Source organism: Schistocerca americana, chromosome 7, assembly GCF_021461395.2.
Source record: "Schistocerca americana isolate TAMUIC-IGC-003095 chromosome 7, iqSchAmer2.1, whole genome shotgun sequence".
Classification (NCBI taxonomy): Eukaryota; Metazoa; Arthropoda; class Insecta; order Orthoptera; family Acrididae; genus Schistocerca; species Schistocerca americana.
Window position 1 is genome coordinate 558,706,329 of NC_060125.1, and position 19,587 is coordinate 558,725,915.

The 19,587-nt window shown below is 42.7% G+C and overlaps 1 protein-coding gene across 1 annotated transcript in view; it reads right to left on the minus strand.

Annotated features, from left to right (window-relative positions):
- Positions 1-18,748, minus strand: part of LOC124622067 (E3 ubiquitin-protein ligase SH3RF2) — a 223,705-nt gene extending 204,957 nt beyond the window's left edge. Inside the window, exons 1-5 of the mRNA XM_047147639.1 lie at positions 18,539-18,748; positions 17,656-18,212; positions 17,458-17,572; positions 14,523-14,606; positions 14,296-14,432 (exon numbers count right to left, since the gene is read on the minus strand). Of these exons, the coding sequence (XP_047003595.1) occupies positions 14,296-14,432; positions 14,523-14,606; positions 17,458-17,572; positions 17,656-18,116 (797 nt within the window). The 5' untranslated portion in view covers positions 18,117-18,212; positions 18,539-18,748. The remainder of the gene's footprint in view (positions 1-14,295; positions 14,433-14,522; positions 14,607-17,457; positions 17,573-17,655; positions 18,213-18,538) is intronic.
- Positions 18,749-19,587: the final 839 nt, after the last annotated feature.

Consider the following 19,587-nt stretch of genomic DNA (forward strand, 5'->3'; position numbering starts at 1 on the left):
TCATTTATGTAGAAGATACAGTCTTGTGAAATTGGATGAATCTTTTTAATTTTAATGCAAGTCAAACACCTTTCAGAAATGAATCAGTGTACAAGAATAGTAGTGTGGCATGAGAGAAATAAAGTTCCATCAAATAGCAACTTCAAATAATTATCACCACTCATTTTCTGGGTGCACATATACAATCTGAACGTTAAGAAAACCATCACAGCAGTTAGTTTAAGTGCATTTAAGCCACAACCAGTTTTATTCCACACAAACACCTTCAGGTGACAAAATGGCAGAAAAATGTGGCGTCATGATACAGAATGGTTAGTCGCAAGATAAAATGTTAAAAGGTAAATGTCGAAACAACACAAATTCTGTGTGCTTGGTATAAGCACAGCCAGTAGTATATGTTGGCATTCAGATGTTGGCCTCCACCTCTCTGATGGCTCCATAAAACCTCTATCCCTATCAAGTGCACTAAGGACAAACAGAGCGTAAGCACAAACAGAGCCTATATTCTGGTACATAACATCCCATCCACAGTAAAAGTCTTTCCCATACAGTGTGGGTACCTGTGGACAGAGCATTTTCAGGGGAAAAAAATCCCTTGTCCAATACACTCAGGGTCATACTTCAGCTTTCACCAGCATAGCCCCATAAATCTAGTCTGTAATCATTTCTCCAATGCCATAACCACATATACCTTCAACCACTTCCTTGAACCACCTGCAAAAGGGTACCCTCTTCATTACCCAGTTATTTCCCAGACTAGAACAACATAAACACACCCTTTGGAAGAGGTATGACTGTGTATTATCACATGCAGAATTAAGGAACATCCTACTCACAATCCTTCCCAGTTCCCCAGTAGTGATGTTCTGCCACTAACCCAAATCCTGAAAGAGGAGTCCCTCCTCTTTCCATACCTACTTCCAACCCCTTGCCACATGGGCCATACCTCTGTCAAAGGATCTAGTGCTGTCCTATGCACCAACTCACCACATCCTCTTCCTGTCTTGCCACACAGGTAAATCTCATCCTATTAGTCTAAGCAGGACCAGTGTGAAAGACATAGTATATACCAGTTCTGCTGCCAACAGGTGCACAGATTCTTATGTGAACCAATCCACTGTCCATCTAACTGAAGGGCGACTGTCACATGTGTTCAAGATCAGAATTAACCATCCAACAGTAGAACACGCTGCTAAGCACATCATGAGAGAATCAATGCCTGCTTCACAATCTGTGCCATATGGATACTTTCCTGCAATACCAGCTTCTCTGCATTAGGTGGATTGGAGTTGTCCTTACAAAAAAACATGCTTTGATCCAGCAATCCTCGTGGCTTTAATCTTCACCAACCGCTGTCTCACAGCCACCTCCAAATCCCATCCTCATGCCCTCAGCTTCCTCTCCACAATCTCCATTTTCCTCTGCTCTATGTTCTTCTCCCCCCCCCCCCCCCCTTTTCAATTCAACTTCTCCATGTCACTGTGTGCTGCACAAACTCTGCCTGCCTACGCCAGGACAAGCATCAATGGCGACACACTCCTACACCATCTACTTGCTGTCTCTCCTTCCCAGCTATCAGCTACCTTTCACTGCAACCCACCCTCTCTCACACTACCTCTTTTCTCCCCTTGTCCTCTCCACCCACAACAGGGTTTACACAGCAGTGCTGGCACAATGTACTCCTGCAGTGTGTGTGTGTGTGTGTGTGTGTGTGTGTGTGTGTATTGTGCCAAAAGTTTAGCAACATTTAAAGACTTGCGTATATTATGAGTTGTTATCTCCAGGACTTTTATTTCTCTATTTATGTATATAGAATTACAGTAACAACTGAGACAAAAATGCTTAATTTTGGTTTTACTAAATTATTTCTTATCAACACCATGAGTAGTCCTAAAAAGATGTCATGCCTGTCATATTTCTTATTCCCTGACTATTATTATTATTATTATAGCCACTGTTATTGTTACTATTTTTCAATGCAATGCAATACAGTCCAATTTGCATCACTGATAAGGAAAATGGATATGATATATAAACTAACTGAAAGTGTCAACCGTAGACATCCATATCCATTAATGCCAAGATATAACATTGCTGCACTGTAATATGACAGGAGGCTGTAAACGCCACATGGTGCTTTGTTATGAACAGAAAAAATTCTGGTTGAGAAATCAGAAATAAAAGAACAACATGTCTTGAGGACAATCCTATAATGTCTAATCAAGCAAATAATGCGCTCAAAAGATCAGAGAACTACAAACTCTGCACACTCATAAAAAAGATGAGATGAGAGATGAGATTAGTACGAGGAGGATTGTTTCCTATGGCCACACTGATTTTGAGAGTCCTATGAGGTTTGGCACTTTGATCCTCCCATTACCTTCCCAAAAAGAAAAATAAAGAAAATGTGGTTCATAGAAGCAGATTAGTTGGTTGGTTGGGGTTTAAGAGACTAAACAGCGAGGTCATCAGTCTCTTGTTCAGTGGTAGTCCAGATGGAGTTAATTATGTCATCCAGAAATTTGACATACTTAATGATAGTACACAAGAATGGTAAAATCAATGTGCTGAAAGCAATATTGATGCCAGCTTCAGCAAGGAGACTGTCTACGAAATTCACCTGGAAGGCATCAGTGGACAGTCTTACTCCAAGATGATGTACTTGGTCAAATAATCCAAAGCCAGAGATGCCGTCGACCCATAAAGCTGGCAACCACAGTCCAGATGGGGAAAGACAAAGGCCCAGTAAAGACAGAGTAGAGTAGCATGATTTGCTCCCCTAAAGATGTGGGTGAGGAAGCAAAGTGTGTGAAGCTTTCACATGCATTTAGTCTTTGTTGACAAATATGAGACAGTCATATTAAATTATTATCAGAGTAGTCCCAAAAATGTGGCCTGCTCAACAGCCAAGTAGTGGGAGTACCCAAGTAGAGTTATTGACCAGCATGAACTGTGGAATGATAGAAAAGCGTAACTCCAGTTTTATCAGGAGACAACTGGAAGCCATGGTAAAGTGTTCAAGTGGAGGCTCTTCAGATGGCATAAATTGGGAGATATACCAAATGCAAAAATAACCAACCCACAACACAGAGGAACTACTTGTCTGATGCAGGTCACTAGCCCCTTGATGACAATGGGGAAGACTGTGACTCATCAGTGCCTTGAGGGATGCTGTTTTCTTGAACCTTCATCTGAAATGATTGGTAGGATAAAAACTGGTGAATAAAAACTAGTAGGTGGCCTCAAAAGCCCTGGCAGCCACAGAAGTAAGTAAAATATGATGGCACTAAGCAGTGTCATACAAATTATGTTGTAAAAAAAAATCCTCAATGAGAAGTTAGTATTCGGAAAAGACCTGTCACAATGTTGAAACTACATGGCCTGTTGTCAATCGACCCTCCTGGAAACCACACTGATAGGGAGAGGCAAAAAGCAGCACGATTTGAGAACCCATCATAATCATCCGCCTACAATTCCTTCAAACAGTCCGTAGAGTACGTTGGCAAGAATAATCGGTCAGCAGCTGTTGATGGACATTGGCTGGTTTAAAGACTGCAATGATGACACTACCTGTCCATTCCAAAGGAAAAAATACCTTCTGGGCAAATACAACAGATGACTGAGTTGATGGAGTTTCTGAGCTGTATTAGATTTTGGACGATCTGACTATTAATCATATCAAGGCCTGGGGCAATGTCACGAGATGATTGGTTGGTTGGTTCGGGGTGTAAAGGGACCAAACTACGGGGTCATCAGTCCATTTTTCCTGAAGCAAGCAACACTCAAGGTACAGAAACACCCAAAGTATGTCTGGGAAAATAAAAGGGGGAAAAGGAATAAGGAACCCACACCTAAAAAGAAAATGAATGGAACAAACAAAAAAGGGGAAATAAATACACCACAAGGAAAAGTAGAAGAAGGTATTAAAACCATAGAGCATATGGTCTGGGCTGGCCGATCACAATAATAAAAGAGGATGACTCTGCAACACATTAAAAGGTATACCCCAAAAAACAAGGTGAGATGAACACATTTCAGAAAAAGACAACCACCAAGACAAACAAATGCAAAAAAAGTGTGACAGAGTTAAAATGGAGGGAGGATGGTGGCCTCGGAGAGAAGGATAAATGCCCAGCATTAGATAGTACGATAAGACCAACCCTCATGAATAAAATGTAAAACTAAATCTGCTGTTGAGGCATTGTCGCCCAACACCGAAGGTAGGGTGCTGAGAAGGTTAAAAGTCCGTCGCAAACGGGCTAAAAGTGGGCAGTCCAGCAAGATGTGGACGACAGTCATATGTGAGCCATAGTGACACCAAGGTAGGTCCTCACAATGGAGCAGGTAGCCATGTGTCAGCCACGTATGGACAATGCGTAGCTTGCGGAGAACCACAGAGTCCCTGCAAGAGGCCTGCATGGAGGTCTTCCACACATTCGTAGTCACCTTAGTGGCACGCAGTTTGAGTGGGTACTGAGATTATGCCATTCCGTCTCCCAAAGCTGAAAAACCTTGTGGCGTAATAATGATTGCAGGTCAGTTATGGGGATGCCAATCTCCAGAAGCTGTTTCCATGTAGCCTCTCGGCAAGTTCATTTCCTGGAATTTCAACTTGGCCTGGAGTCCACACACACACACACACACACACACAACACGGAATGACTGGACCGTTCCAGGGCATAGATGGACTCCTGGATGGTCACTACCCAAGGTTGATGAGGGTAGCACTGGTCAATAGTTTGCAGGCTGCTCAAGGAGTCGGTACACAGAAGAAACGACTCCCCAGGGCATGAACGGATGTGCTCAAGAGCACGAGATATAGCCACCAGCTCTGTAGTGAAAACACTGCAGCCATCAGGCAAAGAAAGTGCTGTTCAATATGTTCTCCATGGACATACGCAAAGCCGACATGACCATCAGCCATCAAGCCATCGGTGTGAATCACTTCATGGCCTCATTACAAGTCAAGAATAGAGATGAAGTGACAGTGGAGAGCCGCAGGGTGAACTAAGTCCTCTGCGCCATGTGAAAGGTCCAGGCGAAGCCACAGTCTAGGTGCACACCATAGAGGTGTAGTGATTGGACCCTGAGTATAGGTGGTAAAGGCAAGGACTCCACTTCAGACAGAAGAGACCGGAAGTGAACCTCATTCGTAAGCCCTGACCTGAGCCTCCGATGCAAGAGAGGAAACCACCATAGGTGGGAAAAGGAGACGGTAATTCAGATGCTCAGGAGAACTACGAATGCTGGCGAGCAGTTGTGCACCCCTAACTTTCAATGGAGGGACTCCGGCCTCCACCAGGATGCTGGTCACTGGACTCGTCCTAAAAGCTCCCGTTGCCAGTTGAATGCCACAGTGGTGCACTGGCTCGAGTAAACGCAATGCTGAGGGCTCCACCAAACCAGAAACCAGACTCCCATAGTCAAGGCGGGATTGAACACGGGCTCTGTAGAGCTGCTGCACCAGTGTAGAGAGATCTGCACCCTAGTTGGTGTTGCTCAGGCAGTTGAGGGCATTGAAGTGCTGCCAGCACGTCCACTTCAGCTGACAAAGATGAGGAAGCCACGTCAATTGGCTGTATAAAACCAGCCCTAAGAATTGATGTGTCTCCACTATAGTGAGTAGATCGTCATTAAGGTAAAGTTCTGGATCCAGATGAACGGTACGATGCTGACAAAACTGCATGACACACAACTTTGTAGCTGAAAACTGGAAGTTGTGGGCTGGGGGCCTACGTCTAAACCTTGTGGATGGCTCCTTGTAGGCGCCACTCAGCAACACCAGTACTGGAGGAGCAGTACGAAATGCAGAAGTTGTCTGCATACACAGAAGGTGAGACAGATGGCCCGACAGCTGCTGCTAGACTGTTAATGTCCACTAAAAATAGATATACACTAATACAGAGCATTGCGGGACCACATTTTCCTGGATATTGGGGAGGGGAGGGGGAGGGGGGTTACCATGGGAGGCACCAACTTGGACACAAAGTATGGAGCAATAGGAAATTTTGGATAAAAATCAGGAGCAGGCCCCAAGAGGTCCCACTCATATAATGTGGCAAGGATATGACATCACCGATTCATGTCGTAAGCTTTTCGTAAATCAAAAAAGATGGCAACCAGGTGTTGGCATCTGGAAAAGGCTGTTCGGATGGCAGACTCGAGGGAAACTAGATTATCAGTGGTAGGGTGACCCTAGCTGAAACCGACCTAGCATGGAGCCAGTAGGCCACGTGACTTCAGGACCCAACACAACTGCCAACTTACCATACGTTCTAACCGCTCACAAAGAATGTTGGTGAGGCTGATGGGCCAATAGCTATCCATATCAAGTGGGTATTTGCCAGGTTTGAGCACTGGAATGATGGCGCGCTCTCGCATTTGCGACTGAAAGATGCCATCGCACCAGATCCGGTTGAAGATGACTAGGAAATGTCGCTTGTAGTCAGATGAGAGATGTTTTATCATCTGACTGTGGATTCAATCTGGCCCAAGATCTGTGTCGGGGCAATGTGCAAGGACACTGAGGAGCTCCCACTCTGTAAATGGAGCATTATAGGGTTCACATTGACATTCATCGAATCAGAGGGCTTTCCTTTCCATCTGCCATTTGAGGGTGCGAAGTGCTGGGGGGTAACTCTCCGACACGGAGGCACGAGCATAGTGCTCAGCAAAGAGCTTGGCAATTGTGTTTGTGTCGGCATATAACACGCCACTGATGTTAATGCCAGTTACACCTGTCAGGGTACCCACAAACACGTCTGATCTTCATGCAGACTTGGGAAGGTGACATATGGCACCCAATGGTCGAGACGTACGTCTCCCAATATTCCTGTTTCCGTCTTTTTATAAGCTGGCGAACGCAGGCACGGAGCTCTTTAAAAGCTATTATGTGCACTAGGGAAGGATGCCACTTATGTCGCTGTAGAGCCTGCCGACTCTCTTTAATGGCCCCAGCGACCACCAAGGTACTGACTTTCACCAGGGACACACTAAAGAACAAGGGATCATGTTTTCTGCTGCAGAAATGACCCGCTCAACTACCACATCAGTGGTACCATGTAGGGGAGATTCGACAGTGACAGCAGAGATGAAAGCTTCCCAGTCTGCCTTTTTAAAGTCCATCCCTGTAGACGTCCGGGAGGAATGGTACTGGGGGAGTGACAGAAAGATGGGAAAGTGATCACTACCACACAAGTCATCATAGGCTCTCCAGTGGACAGATGGGATAAGTCCTGGGCTGGAGAGGGATAAATGTATGACCGCGTAAGTGCCATGGGCCACACTGAAATGTGTGGGGGCCCCAGTATTTAAGAGGCACAGTCAAGTTAAGACAGTAAAGTTTCGACATCTCTACCTCGGCCAGTAAGCACGGTGCCACCCCACAATGGGTTATGGGCATTAAAATCTCCAAAAAGTAGGAAAGGTTTAGGGAGTTGATGAATCAGGGCAGCCAATGCGTTCAGGGATACTGCACCATCTGGAGGAAGATATAGGTTGCACATAGTTATTTCCTGTGTCGTCCTTATCCTGACAGCCACAGCTTCAAGAGGGGTTTGAAGGGGCGCAGGTTCACTGTATACTGAGTTCAGGACATAGAAACAAACTCCACCTGCTGCTTGATTATAGTCGCTATGTTTCTTGTAATATCCTCCATAGCTGCAGAGGACAGGGGTCCACTTTGCCAGGAAGTAGGTTTCCTGGAGGACAATGCAGAAAGCAGGTGTAAAGCTTAACAGTTGCCATATTTCAGCCTGTTGGTGGAAAAAACCACATCAGTTCCACTGGAGGATGACGTCATCGTGAGGCTGGGAAGGCATGAAGCATGCAAGGAGGCAGGTTACGCCTCACGATCACCAGCTGCCACCGACTGAGTATTTGTATCCATTCCTATTGTGAATGAGGCACCAGTGAAAGCCAGGTCCTCAGGGGACGCTGAGATCTCCACCTCATCCACAGGTGCTGAATTGGTAGGAAGTGGTGGTGTCCGGGCCACCAGAGGGTCCTTTTTCTTAGCAGACTACTTTGTTTGCTTGCCCTCTCGCTTCTCTTTAGGGGCTTGCAGGGAGGACTTCTCCAAAGTAGCTACAGGCATGAAGGAAAACCATGAAGCTCTTTGTCCAGCAGCTTTCGGCTCCTTTAGCCACTGGCAAGTGTCCGCTGTAGCATTAGTGCAAACCTTGGGAGAGAGGGTTCCCAGGGACCCCTTCCACACGACAGAAGCTGGAGGAGGCTGTTGCTTCTCCGGCTGGGGAGGGGAGGGGGTCACCTGCGTTTGGGGGGAGGGGAGGAGGGGGCCTCGGTCCTGAAGTAGGTATTTTGGGAGCTATGGAAGGAGATCTTCCCCCTACCATCAAGGGAGCGGATGTATTCTGGAGGCCCAGAGGGCCTACTGTTCATGGCACTGAGTGTGGTATGACTGGTACTTGTGACGGCAAGGGTAATGTAGCTGCAGCATATGTGGATGTCAACCAAGTGGGGCGTAATCATTCAAATTTACGTTTAGCTTCTGTGTAAGTCAACAGATCCAGGGTCTTCTACTCCACGATTTTCCGTTCCTTTTGGAGTACTGTGCAGTCTGGCGAGCAAGGGGAGAGCTGCTCCTCAGAGTTGGTACAAGTGGGAGGAGGTGCCAATGGAGTATCTGGATGCAGTGGACGACCGCAGTCTCGACATGTGGCGCTGGAAGTGCAGCAGGAAGACACGTGCTCGAATTTCCAGCACTTAAATCACCGCATAGGAGGAGAGATGTATGGTTTAACATCACAGCGGTAAACCATCACCTTGACCTTTTCAGGTAATGAATCACCCTCAACAGCCAATATGAAGGCACCGGTAGCAACCCAGTTGTCGTCCTGCTAAAAGGATGGACATACAAAAGCTATTGCCTTTGTGTCCCCTATAAACACGCCAGACGAAATGAACCCCTCTCTGTTGTAGATTGGCGCAGAGCTTGTCGTCAGACTGTAAGAGGAAGTCGCAATGGAAAATAATCACCTGAACCATGATGAGGCTTTTTTGGGGAGTGACAGAAACAGGAATATCACCCAGCCGGTCACAAGTGAGTAATGCTCTGCTTTGGGCTGACGATGTTGTCTGAATCAAGACTGCACTGCTTCTCATCTTGGACAGTGCTGTCACTTCTTCAAACTTATCCTCAAGATGTTCAACAAAAATTGAGACTTCATAGGTAGAAAGAAGACTCTGTCCATTCTGCTACAGACTAAATACCAAAGCGAATATGGCTCTCTTCTTTCTGTAACCCTACATTCCTCCCATGGTGTAGCAAGCGAGGGAAACAATTTAGGGTCATATCTGTCAGCATTGACTCGATCTTGCCCTTCTTAGAGACTGCTGGCGCCATACAGTCACCAGCGAGAAATGGCTTAGTCCGATTCATTGCGGGTCATCCGCCCTGATGCCACCCACTCCCATCTGGGGCTCTCCCCACGAACGCCACCAAGCCACAGCAAAGGCCAACTGGCAGGATGGCCGTTGCTGGGAGTCTGGATGCCCCAGGAAGACAGGCATCTACTCCTTGGCATACATGGGGAGTTTACAGCTCAGGCATCAGCAATGCGATACCTGTGTTGTCAGGAGGCTACCACCAAATGGGTACATGACGGCCCCACCACAACAGACTGGCTACCGTGCTGGAATATTGGGCGCAGAGAAATCCTATACTGTCATGGGGGCGAAAGAGGACAGGAGACAACAAAAGAAGATGACATACCCCAGAAAGTGTGCTCACCCAAATAGCTGAATTGCAGGTTGAGATGGAAAGCCATGATAAGAGGTTCAGGAGATCGAGTCTAAGGGCACTATGGATAACTCATGCAGGCCACTATGGATAACTCGTGCATCACGTAAGGCGTCCTTCCCCATATGACCCACACTTCCATAGAATTTGGAAAGTGGCAGGTCAAACCATAAAATGAGACCTGCTCTCATAGGGCCAAAAAGTGTGAGACTCCTTTTAGTTGCCTCTTACAACAGGCAGGGATACCTAGGGCCTATTCTAACTCCTGGACCCGCAGGGCAGGGGGGGGGGGGGGAGGGGGGGGGGGGGGAGGTTCACGAGATGAGTCAAGAGTCTGAAGCAGTTATCTTCATTCAAAAGGTATCCAAGTTAAGAAGAGGACGCCAGCACTGTTACTAAGTGGGTCACGATGTGTTCAGCAAAAACTGACACACTGGCCCAAGCACCACTACAAAGGAGGGAGCCAGAACAGTTGAGCTTTGGTGGCCCAGTAGACTACAGAGCTTCACCCCTGGGATGAAGAGGCATACGTTCCCAAGAAGGGGACACAGTGTTCCCAGTATTCTTTTTTACTGTGTCTCATTAGGTAGTGAGCCTTTCCATGGAACAACTTAAAAGTGATGAGGGCAATCTGAGAAGGATGTCACTTGAGACGTCGCAGGAGCCTTCAATAGTCTCTAATAACTGTTGCAAATTCTTTGGTCCACCATGGCACCAACTACTATGGGATTTTTAAAATTTTTTTGTTAAGTTATGAATTAGCGATAATTAAGGAAGATAGCAGTTTCAGCAGCGTGGGTGTTCAGACTGGAGATGTATCCAACAACCCTGTCACTGCAATATGACAAACATGGGACAAAGGTGATAGCGGAAGTATACAATTGCAAATGGGCTCTTCTGGTCATGTCCAATGTGACAACTGGTCCATCGGATGGTGACAAGTAAGTGACCAGATCACTGGAATGTGGCCACTGTCACAAGGATCATTGTATAACGACCATTGTAATGAAGTCAAGTGAGGAAAGAGATTGCAAATTCGGCAGCAGAACATGTCCATGGGCAGCACTAAAGTGAGCAAAAGGACCAGCATTGAGGGGGGGACAGAACATAATCAGAAAGAAGTTGGCCAATCAGATGGCCCCTACTGCACACCTTGGTACTTCCCCACAGGGGTTGGTGTGCACTGACATCTCAAAGCTGGAGAAAGGCGGGTGGGGGAGGGGGCATTCTCACTTTAAGATAGCCATCTCAAGGCAACCAAGCGACCTACGGGGAGTAGGATAAGTAACACTCCGAACAGTGATCCCCAAGGTCATACGCACTCTCACTGCTATTTATTTTAATGTGGTACTGAGGGGAAACCACTAACTAATAACATACATGTGGATCAACATTAAGACCCCTCCAAATGCTCTCTTAGAGCCAGTATGGTTCCAACAGGGTTGGAGGGTTGCAGAATGGCAATTAGTGAAATGTGTTTCTTTGAGAACAACACACATGCAGAACATGGGGATATTTGTCATTGCTATCACTGAGATAGAAAATGACTTATAAGAAGTGGGGATAACACTGCAGGATATTCAGAAATCCATTCCACTCAACAATAAACTCTGAGAGTACCTTGTTTTAAAAGAAAAGACAAGATTGGAGCAGTATAGGAAACAAAAGGGATAATATTACATTAAAGGCTTAGAAAAAGAAAAGTATGATTGAAATAGTGTGGTCCGTAGAAGACCAAAACAAAAACAAAAAATAGGAGGGTTCAGTATATTCAGTTATTATTCAATTACTGTAATCCTATATTCCACACTATAGCAACACACAGTACACAGCCTGAAGCATGGATCCTCTGGATTACTGTCTAATAATGATGCAGAGTATCTATAATGATTTCAAGACTCATTCTTTGAGAATTAGTCATTTATGCACAAACTTTCCAAATAAACCAGTTGCCTTGGTTGATATGTCAAAATTAACTTAGTTTCTGTTTTGTGTGAAGATAGAGCTTCTTGGACAGCTAGTACTTCCAGATAATAATTAGAAATTATAAACCTGCAAAATGTCAAGAAAGTTAACAAACCACATGTAACCTAACAAGATAGCAGTGGGTCTGTTCAAGTAGCAGTCTGAAACTGCCACATGTACACACAGTAAAAAATTACGGAAATCAGGGCAGCACTGCTGACTCCTTCCAGTTGTTCCTACGTAACACTAACCAGCAATGCAAAACCAGTTACAGGCAATTAGCAACCATCAGAACTAATCTGAGGCTGAACTACTTCCTTTGTGTATGCAAGTGGTTGTGGTTGTTGTTGTTTTTGTTGTGTCAAAGTCAGTCATTCATACACTGTATAGTGTTCTTGTGTTCAAGTACTTCTAATTATTTCATTTATCTTCAAATTTTATTTTCGTGGCAGTTAAGAAATTTTCTTTCCATCCAGATACAGTTGTTACACCACTCAGTTGAATAGTAGCTTCCACCACTGCAGCAGCGTGTCAAAGCACACTATTTTGTTTGCAAGTTGATACAGATTCTAAAAATGGGCGACTTATTTTGATTTTCTAGTTGCTTTTTAGTTTAAATTCTTAAATTTCTTGCATGTATGTGTGTTTACCAGGCACAATTTCTCACTTCAATAAATGTTAGTGTATACTTTTATTTCTGCCCTCTTAGTATAGGTAGGGGCTGTATTTGCTGTGTTAAGATCCAAGCTCAGTTGGTGACTGTCATTCACAGCAGCTCAGCTTCACTGTGAGGAAGGGGGGGGGGGGGGGGTAGGAGTTGGGATCCGAGGGGCAGCAAACACATCCCACAAGTTCTCCAATCAGTAGACTACTGTGATCGCCCTGGATACAGCCTGCACTGAGACTGACTCCTCACCCTTGGTCAAGTGGGAGGCTGTTCCAAGATGTGGCAGGCAAGAGATTAATTTTCACAAGGAGGGTGAGGAGGGGGGGGGGGGGGACAATCTAAGGGCTCAGAGGAAGGGGGGGGGGGCAATCGAAAGGCCTCCCCAGTTCATCTGACAAACAGGTTTCAGGTACTATCAATGATGTCTGATAAAGATCCTGATCCAGATACAATCACTTGCCCTATTTCGGAGGAAGCCTCTCAGCCTGTAAAATCTGGACTGTCACAGAGGGAGGGATTATTGGCAGTTGGGAGCTCCAATGTGAGATGCATGAGACCCCTAACGGATATGGCTGCCAAGAAGGGAAGTAAAGTCCAGCATGCACTCTATGTGCATACCGGACGGGGTCATCCCAGATGTGGAAAGGGTACTTCCAGATGCCATGAACTGCATGGAGTTTAGCCAACTGCAGGTGGTGGTTCAAGTCAGTACTAACAATGTGTGTAGCATTGGATCAGAAGAGATTCTATATGGTTTTAGACAGCTATCTGAAGTCTTGAAGAGTGCCGCCAGTCTTGTTTGCAAGATGACGGCATAGCTTGCCATCTGTAGCATCACCAAAGGCAGCAAGTGCAGACCTTTGATACAAACCAGAGTGGAGGGTCTGAATAAGAGTCTCGCGCAGTTTCATGACTGAGTAGACTGCAGATCCCTCAACTTGCGCCATAGGGTGGTGTGTTTTTGGGTTTCACTTAATAGGTCAGGGCTTCATTACACACAGGAAGCAGCTACACAGGTAGCAGGGGCTGTGTGGGGGGTGGAGGGCACTGGGCATTTGACAGGGTCTTAGCAAATTACAGAAAGAGTTTCAGTCTAAAAGGGTGCAAGGTACAAATAGGACAAGGGTAGACCTAAGCAATTATCAGTGCTGTAGTTGTAAATTGTTATAGCTATGTTAGGAAAGAACAAGAGCTCCAAGCATTTAAAGAAAACACTGCAGCTCAAATCATTACAGCTTCTGAAAGCTGGCTAAAGCCAGAGAGAAGTACAGCCAAAATTTTTATGAAGGACCTAATGGTGTTCAAAAGAATAGATTAAATACAATTGTGGTGGAGTGTTTATTGCTGTCAGTAATAGTTAACCCTGTAATGAAATCTACATATATAGTTCCTGTGACTTAGTACATATAGAGGCTATACTTCACAACCAGAGTAAATTAATAACTGGTTCATTTAACCGATCCCATGACTCAGGTGATACAGCTGCTGAACAGTTCAAAGGAAGCTTCAGTCATTTGAAACAGACACCCTACTCCTACAACTCAGAGTGCCAGATATAGCGATCATGCATGTGTGAGATAAGCTTGCTCTTATTTTTTTGTGTGTGTGTGTGTGTGTGTGTGTGTGTGTGTGTGTGTGTGTGTGTGTGTGTGTGTGTGCTTTTCTGAAGAAGGTTTTGGCCGTAAGCTAAATGTGTAAGTCTTTCTATCTGCTTCTCAACACGTCATCTTTACAGTGAATAGCAATCTATCTTTTTCTCATATTGTTGGTATTCCAACCTGAAATACCATTAACACTGTTTTGTGAACTACTTATCTCAAAATTAAATTATAGCAAAACAGCTTGTATTGCTAAACATACCACAAAGATGACAATCTGAAAATTTATGAAAAATCTTACATACTTTGTAGACAGCTTCATTAGAGAACGTGCAACTGGATTCAGATCTACAAAAGCCAAAGGGAAGATTCCAATCCTTTCACCAAGTTTTCCCTCTGCCCAATTCTCGTCAACACGGCGTATAACAGTAATAATTTCACCCTGTTGAGAAATAAGTAACTGAAATAAAATGTTCCACATCATATACACACATATATAAACAATGCTTTTCAAGAACTCAAATTACTACACCTTAATGAAAGACAAACAGCCCTCTTCATCAAAATCGTAAAGTGCTTTGCACTGTGGCTGCGTTGAACACAGAGGTGTGATCACCTGAAAAATAGTAAGTAATATAGAAACAATTATAATGAAAATGAGAAAACTAACATAGAGTTACAACATGTACTATTCTTTACAAAACCACAAACTACTCTTCTCACATTAAATATCCTAAGAAATCACTAACACCACCAATTTAGAATGCTTCTTACAGAGTCAACAGTTCACGAAAAAAATGAGATACTTTCAAAGTTCACCTATAAAATAATTATCACACGTAGTGCATAAACCGTAGCTTGCTATTGGTGTGAACTCTTTAATACTACATGCACAATTTAACTTTGCACTCATGCAAAATTTAACTTGGCACTTTTCTGGGAGCGAAGGAATGTATGAATGTCTGACGACTTCAGAGTAGTACAGATTTCTGCACCTGTTGCCAACCTTAGCTAGGAACCAATACAGCACACATCATCATAGAAATGTTCCATTTTAGTCAGCATTAAGAATGCAACATTTACTCCTATGTGGTGCTTGCTCTGCTAGGAAATTGGTCTGTTAGTTACATGTTACAGAGATCTTTTGAATGATTCTTTTATCAAAATGTGGAAAATTCAGTTTGCAGGATATCTATAGATGAAGATAATGTTAACATTAATTAACAATATTTTTAGCCCTAATAATTCACTCATGTGACTGCATTTCAAACCCCTCCCCCCCCCCCCTTTTTTTTTGGAGCAGGTGTACACATGAAGTGGTTTTATGTTACATTTAAAATTTGCTTTGTTTCTGTCACTTTATGTTGTTGTGTAAATGCTCCATTTTTTGTTGCTGTACATTCAATTCCTTTCTGGGCCACTGACAACTTCCATAACAGGTAATAAAAGTCTTTTTCTGTGGTGTTTTACTTTTAAACATCACTATTCTTCTCAAATCACGAAGCATTATTTTTGATGACGTTCTTTAACAAATATATATATTGTGAAGGTGCAGTTAAAATGCCTTCAAAAGGAACCTACATGACGGATGCACGTGGACACTACATATTATTCTTACTGCTCACTTTTGTGCAATCAATCCTTTCTGTCTAAGTGATGAGTTACCCACATGAAAATAATTCCTAGAGACGTTACTATGCCAAATGTGTCAGGAGGTTGATATCCCCCCCCCCCTCCTAGATTAGCAATTATATGAAAGGCAAAAGTAGCTGAACTTGTTGAGCAGTTTGGTAATACGGTTCTTCCTGTTCATAATTTCCATCTATATGTAACCCCAAAAATTTGGAGCAATCTACTATATTTACAGACTCCTGTTCATGTGCTACATCAATTGTAGTTATGTCTGTTTTTGTACAGAACTGAATATGATGTGTTTTATCAAAATTTAGTGAGTGTCCATTTTCAGAGAACCACTTAATAACTCTTTGAAAAAGTTGCTTCCTCTCTAACGGCTTTATTCTAACACTAGTATCACCTGCAAAAAGTACAAATTCTGCTTGAAGAATGTTAAGTGGAAGGTCATTCACATGTACAAAGATAGGAGTGGACCTAAAATTGAATTCTGTGGAACTCCCTTTGTGATTTCTTCTCAGTCAATAATTTTTTTTCTCCTTCCAACATTATTTTATTATTCAGCACGACTTTTTACAGTATCACTCAAGCCAGTTGTATGTAAAGTCATAAATTCCATAAAACTTGAGTTTTTTCCAAGAGAGTATTGTGATCTACAAAGCCAAATACCTTGGAAAGATCACAAAAAAATAACAACTGGCAATATTTTATTACATAAGGCTCATAATGTCTGGTGAGTGAACGTATAACTAGCATTCTCAGTCAGCAATCCTTCCTGAACTCAAACTGCAATATCCTAAATTGTTTCTACGCCTACTTAAATGTGAGACTACCCAAGTACATTGCTTTTTTTAATATTTTGGAAAAATGTGAATTTTATCCATAGTGAATGCTGTTGAATTCCACGACTGTTCCTTTATAGGGTGTAGAAATACTTCCATTACCAGTCACAATATTGTGGCAATAATTATTTAAGTTTTAACTAAGGGTGGCTGCCTAGACACAGAGTAGCAAAGTTTAAAACATGTAATTTTGTCATTTTATTCACAACCATATCAAGTGCAGAAGCCATCCTAACTGCCAGCTAATTAGCCTATTACATAAATGTTCTTGCATTAACCTTTGTCAAAATTTGTTTACATAAACAAAGTTACAGGTTTTGACTGTGACTTGGTTCTACTCAAGTCTAATGATTTTTAATAATTGTAACAGTTGATAATGGCCTAAGGCCAAAATCTAGCTTCTGGAATAAAAGCAGTTGTACTGGCAGTTACATCTTTCAAAAAGTTTTATATGACCATGGCTCCATGCAAACGTAAAATCATTAATTAAGTCTTTCTTGTCACATTTTTGATAAAGAGGTTTAAAATTTGCATATTTTAATCTACCTGGAAAAATTACTTTTAAAACACAAAGTGCAGATAAACGCACACAGAACACCCTAAGAACAAGAACATGTGCGCACATACGCCCACATAGTGCAAATGAAAAATGCACGTAAGGCTATGAGAGTAATAAATTTCACTATAAGGTTGACAACAGGTCTGTACAAAAGCTTACCTAAGCAAGAACCACACTGTTTCTCAAAATCATGAGGAATGTGTGAACCGTAGACAGAACAGCACAGCATGCATACCTTTTATACTCATTGGCTGTATATCTCCCTAACACCATATATTCAAAGGACAGAAGAGGCTTACTTTCTTACATATGACTAGTTAATAAATGTACAAAAGTCGGTTCAGTCGGTTACAAATCGTCAAACAAATGAAGTTTCAGCTTCAAACATTTTCTTAATAAGATGAGAAAGTTTTTTAATTGCAACATACACTTACCTGAACATAACTTAATGGGAAAACACCGGTACACCCACCATTCTCACCAAAGTACCAATTGCTATCAATTCTTTTTCGTAGTATTATTATATCACCCTTTTTAAAATTCAGATCCCTGTGCAATAAAAGAGTTGAAGATAATAACAAATAATTAAACTCTGTACAAATGGGGACACAAAATTATCCATTACAGCTTACCCTTTCTCCTGTGAGCGATAATCGTATAAAGCTTTTGCATAAGACAAATTTGGTAGCAACTGCTGTTTGGGTATTGCATGAGACACAGTAATATTTTCGGTAGTAGTAATAGTAGTTGCCTGTGATGTCATCTGGTACTGCACCGAGGGTGTCTGGTGTATTGGAGTTTGAGGATAATTTCCTCCCTGCATCCTAATGGCAGCAGTGTTCCTTTTCTTTGGTGCTGCATTTCGCATGCCTTCTAAAATTCTCATGAGTAACACATTTGGTGGTAAATCTTCAATCTTAACATCCACTAATATACGACATTCTGGACATCGTAATTCTTTATGCCGATTTAGAATTTCTTCCAAACATTTCTTGCAAAAAGTGTGTTGACATGGTAACACTTTGCTTGTTGTATCCAATCTTTCTAAGCACACTGAGCATTCCAGCAAATCATTTAAAGTCCATTCATCCATTGTGACTCTTGATATTAATGATCAGCACAGTCTTCCTACTACTTCTGACATTTAATGAATAATAAATACACTATGTACATCATACTTTCTGGCGACCTAGGGAGGAAACAAAGGGGTAATTACTGTTAGTTACAAAAATTTGAAAGCGGTGTTAACAAAATCAGTCAGTAATAAACTAACATTCTGCAAGATAAGCATGCACAGTGCTGCTCTAATAATTATTAATGGTTTGCAGAAAGTATTTACTATTGCCATAACTTACATTCAAATCCTAAAACTATCTTATAACCTGTACTGCAAATATTACGTAAATGAATGGGAGGACATTCATGCAAATTATAAGTACGCTATTATGATGCGACACAAGCAAAATCTGACAGATTTAAAACAAAAATACCGATGTTCCAACTTTTATATCAAACCTGTAGTGTCGCTACTAAGTCGAGCTTAACATTTTTTTGAACAGCATCATGTTGTTGAGAACTCTTCCCTGTCAATTCACCGTAGCATTTTTTAATACGCCGTCCAGAAGCGCACAACCACATCACTTTTCGTTATGCCGACTCCTGTGATTAGATGAATCAATCACCTCTCCTACCATTAGGATTTCCGGCTTTCCGCTAGCAGGTGTAGACCACCTCCGTTATGCAAGATCGCTGCCACTCCTACGTAAATTCGGGCGTTGTTAACCGAAAGGTAGGTACGAACTTATAACAAAGATCGATTTAAAAAAGATGGAAAAATGTGAAAGCTGTAAACTATTCGCCAATAAACCAAAATATTATGGATCATTTGAGACAAACTCTCCAATGTTATTAAGGCCAAGCTGCTGCGCATTGATACATTAGCGGGAACAAGCAGAAATCGCCAAATTTTCAAATCCGACGCATAGCGAGTGCCGAGTCGGCTACTGTAGATGTTTAGCGTCAAGAGAGTTTTGAAGATTCTATTTCACATAGCCAAATGTTCTTATTTAGGTCGGTTAAATGTGGTAAGACCTAGTTAAAACTAGACGTGATTTATTCTCAGTTTCCGTAATAAATTTGTATATTTCATATGAACACGTGAAATGTGCCGCAATATCTAATTCGGCTGTAACTAACTGTAATTTGTAAGCAGTTTTCTGGAAAGGGAGGTGTGTTAACCGCATATTTTCCCAAAATGTATAGTATATGATTATAAGCTTGTGTTGTAACGTTTGCCCAGGTCATAAAAGTCATTTTCACTTCATGTGTCCACAGAATTAAGTTAAAAGTACATGACGTCCCAGTGCAGCAGTTCGCAAACTAATAAGTATGAGCAGAAGCACACCAGGTTCTTCAAGTTATTCTCTACACAATAGTCTAGTCATTATCTAGGTTTGTTTGTTTTCCATTCAACATTTAACATTTGTCATGTCAAGACACAGTTCACAACCGCCGAGAAGAAACAAGGGGTACATAGCATCATATGAAGGTAAACGTTGATTAAC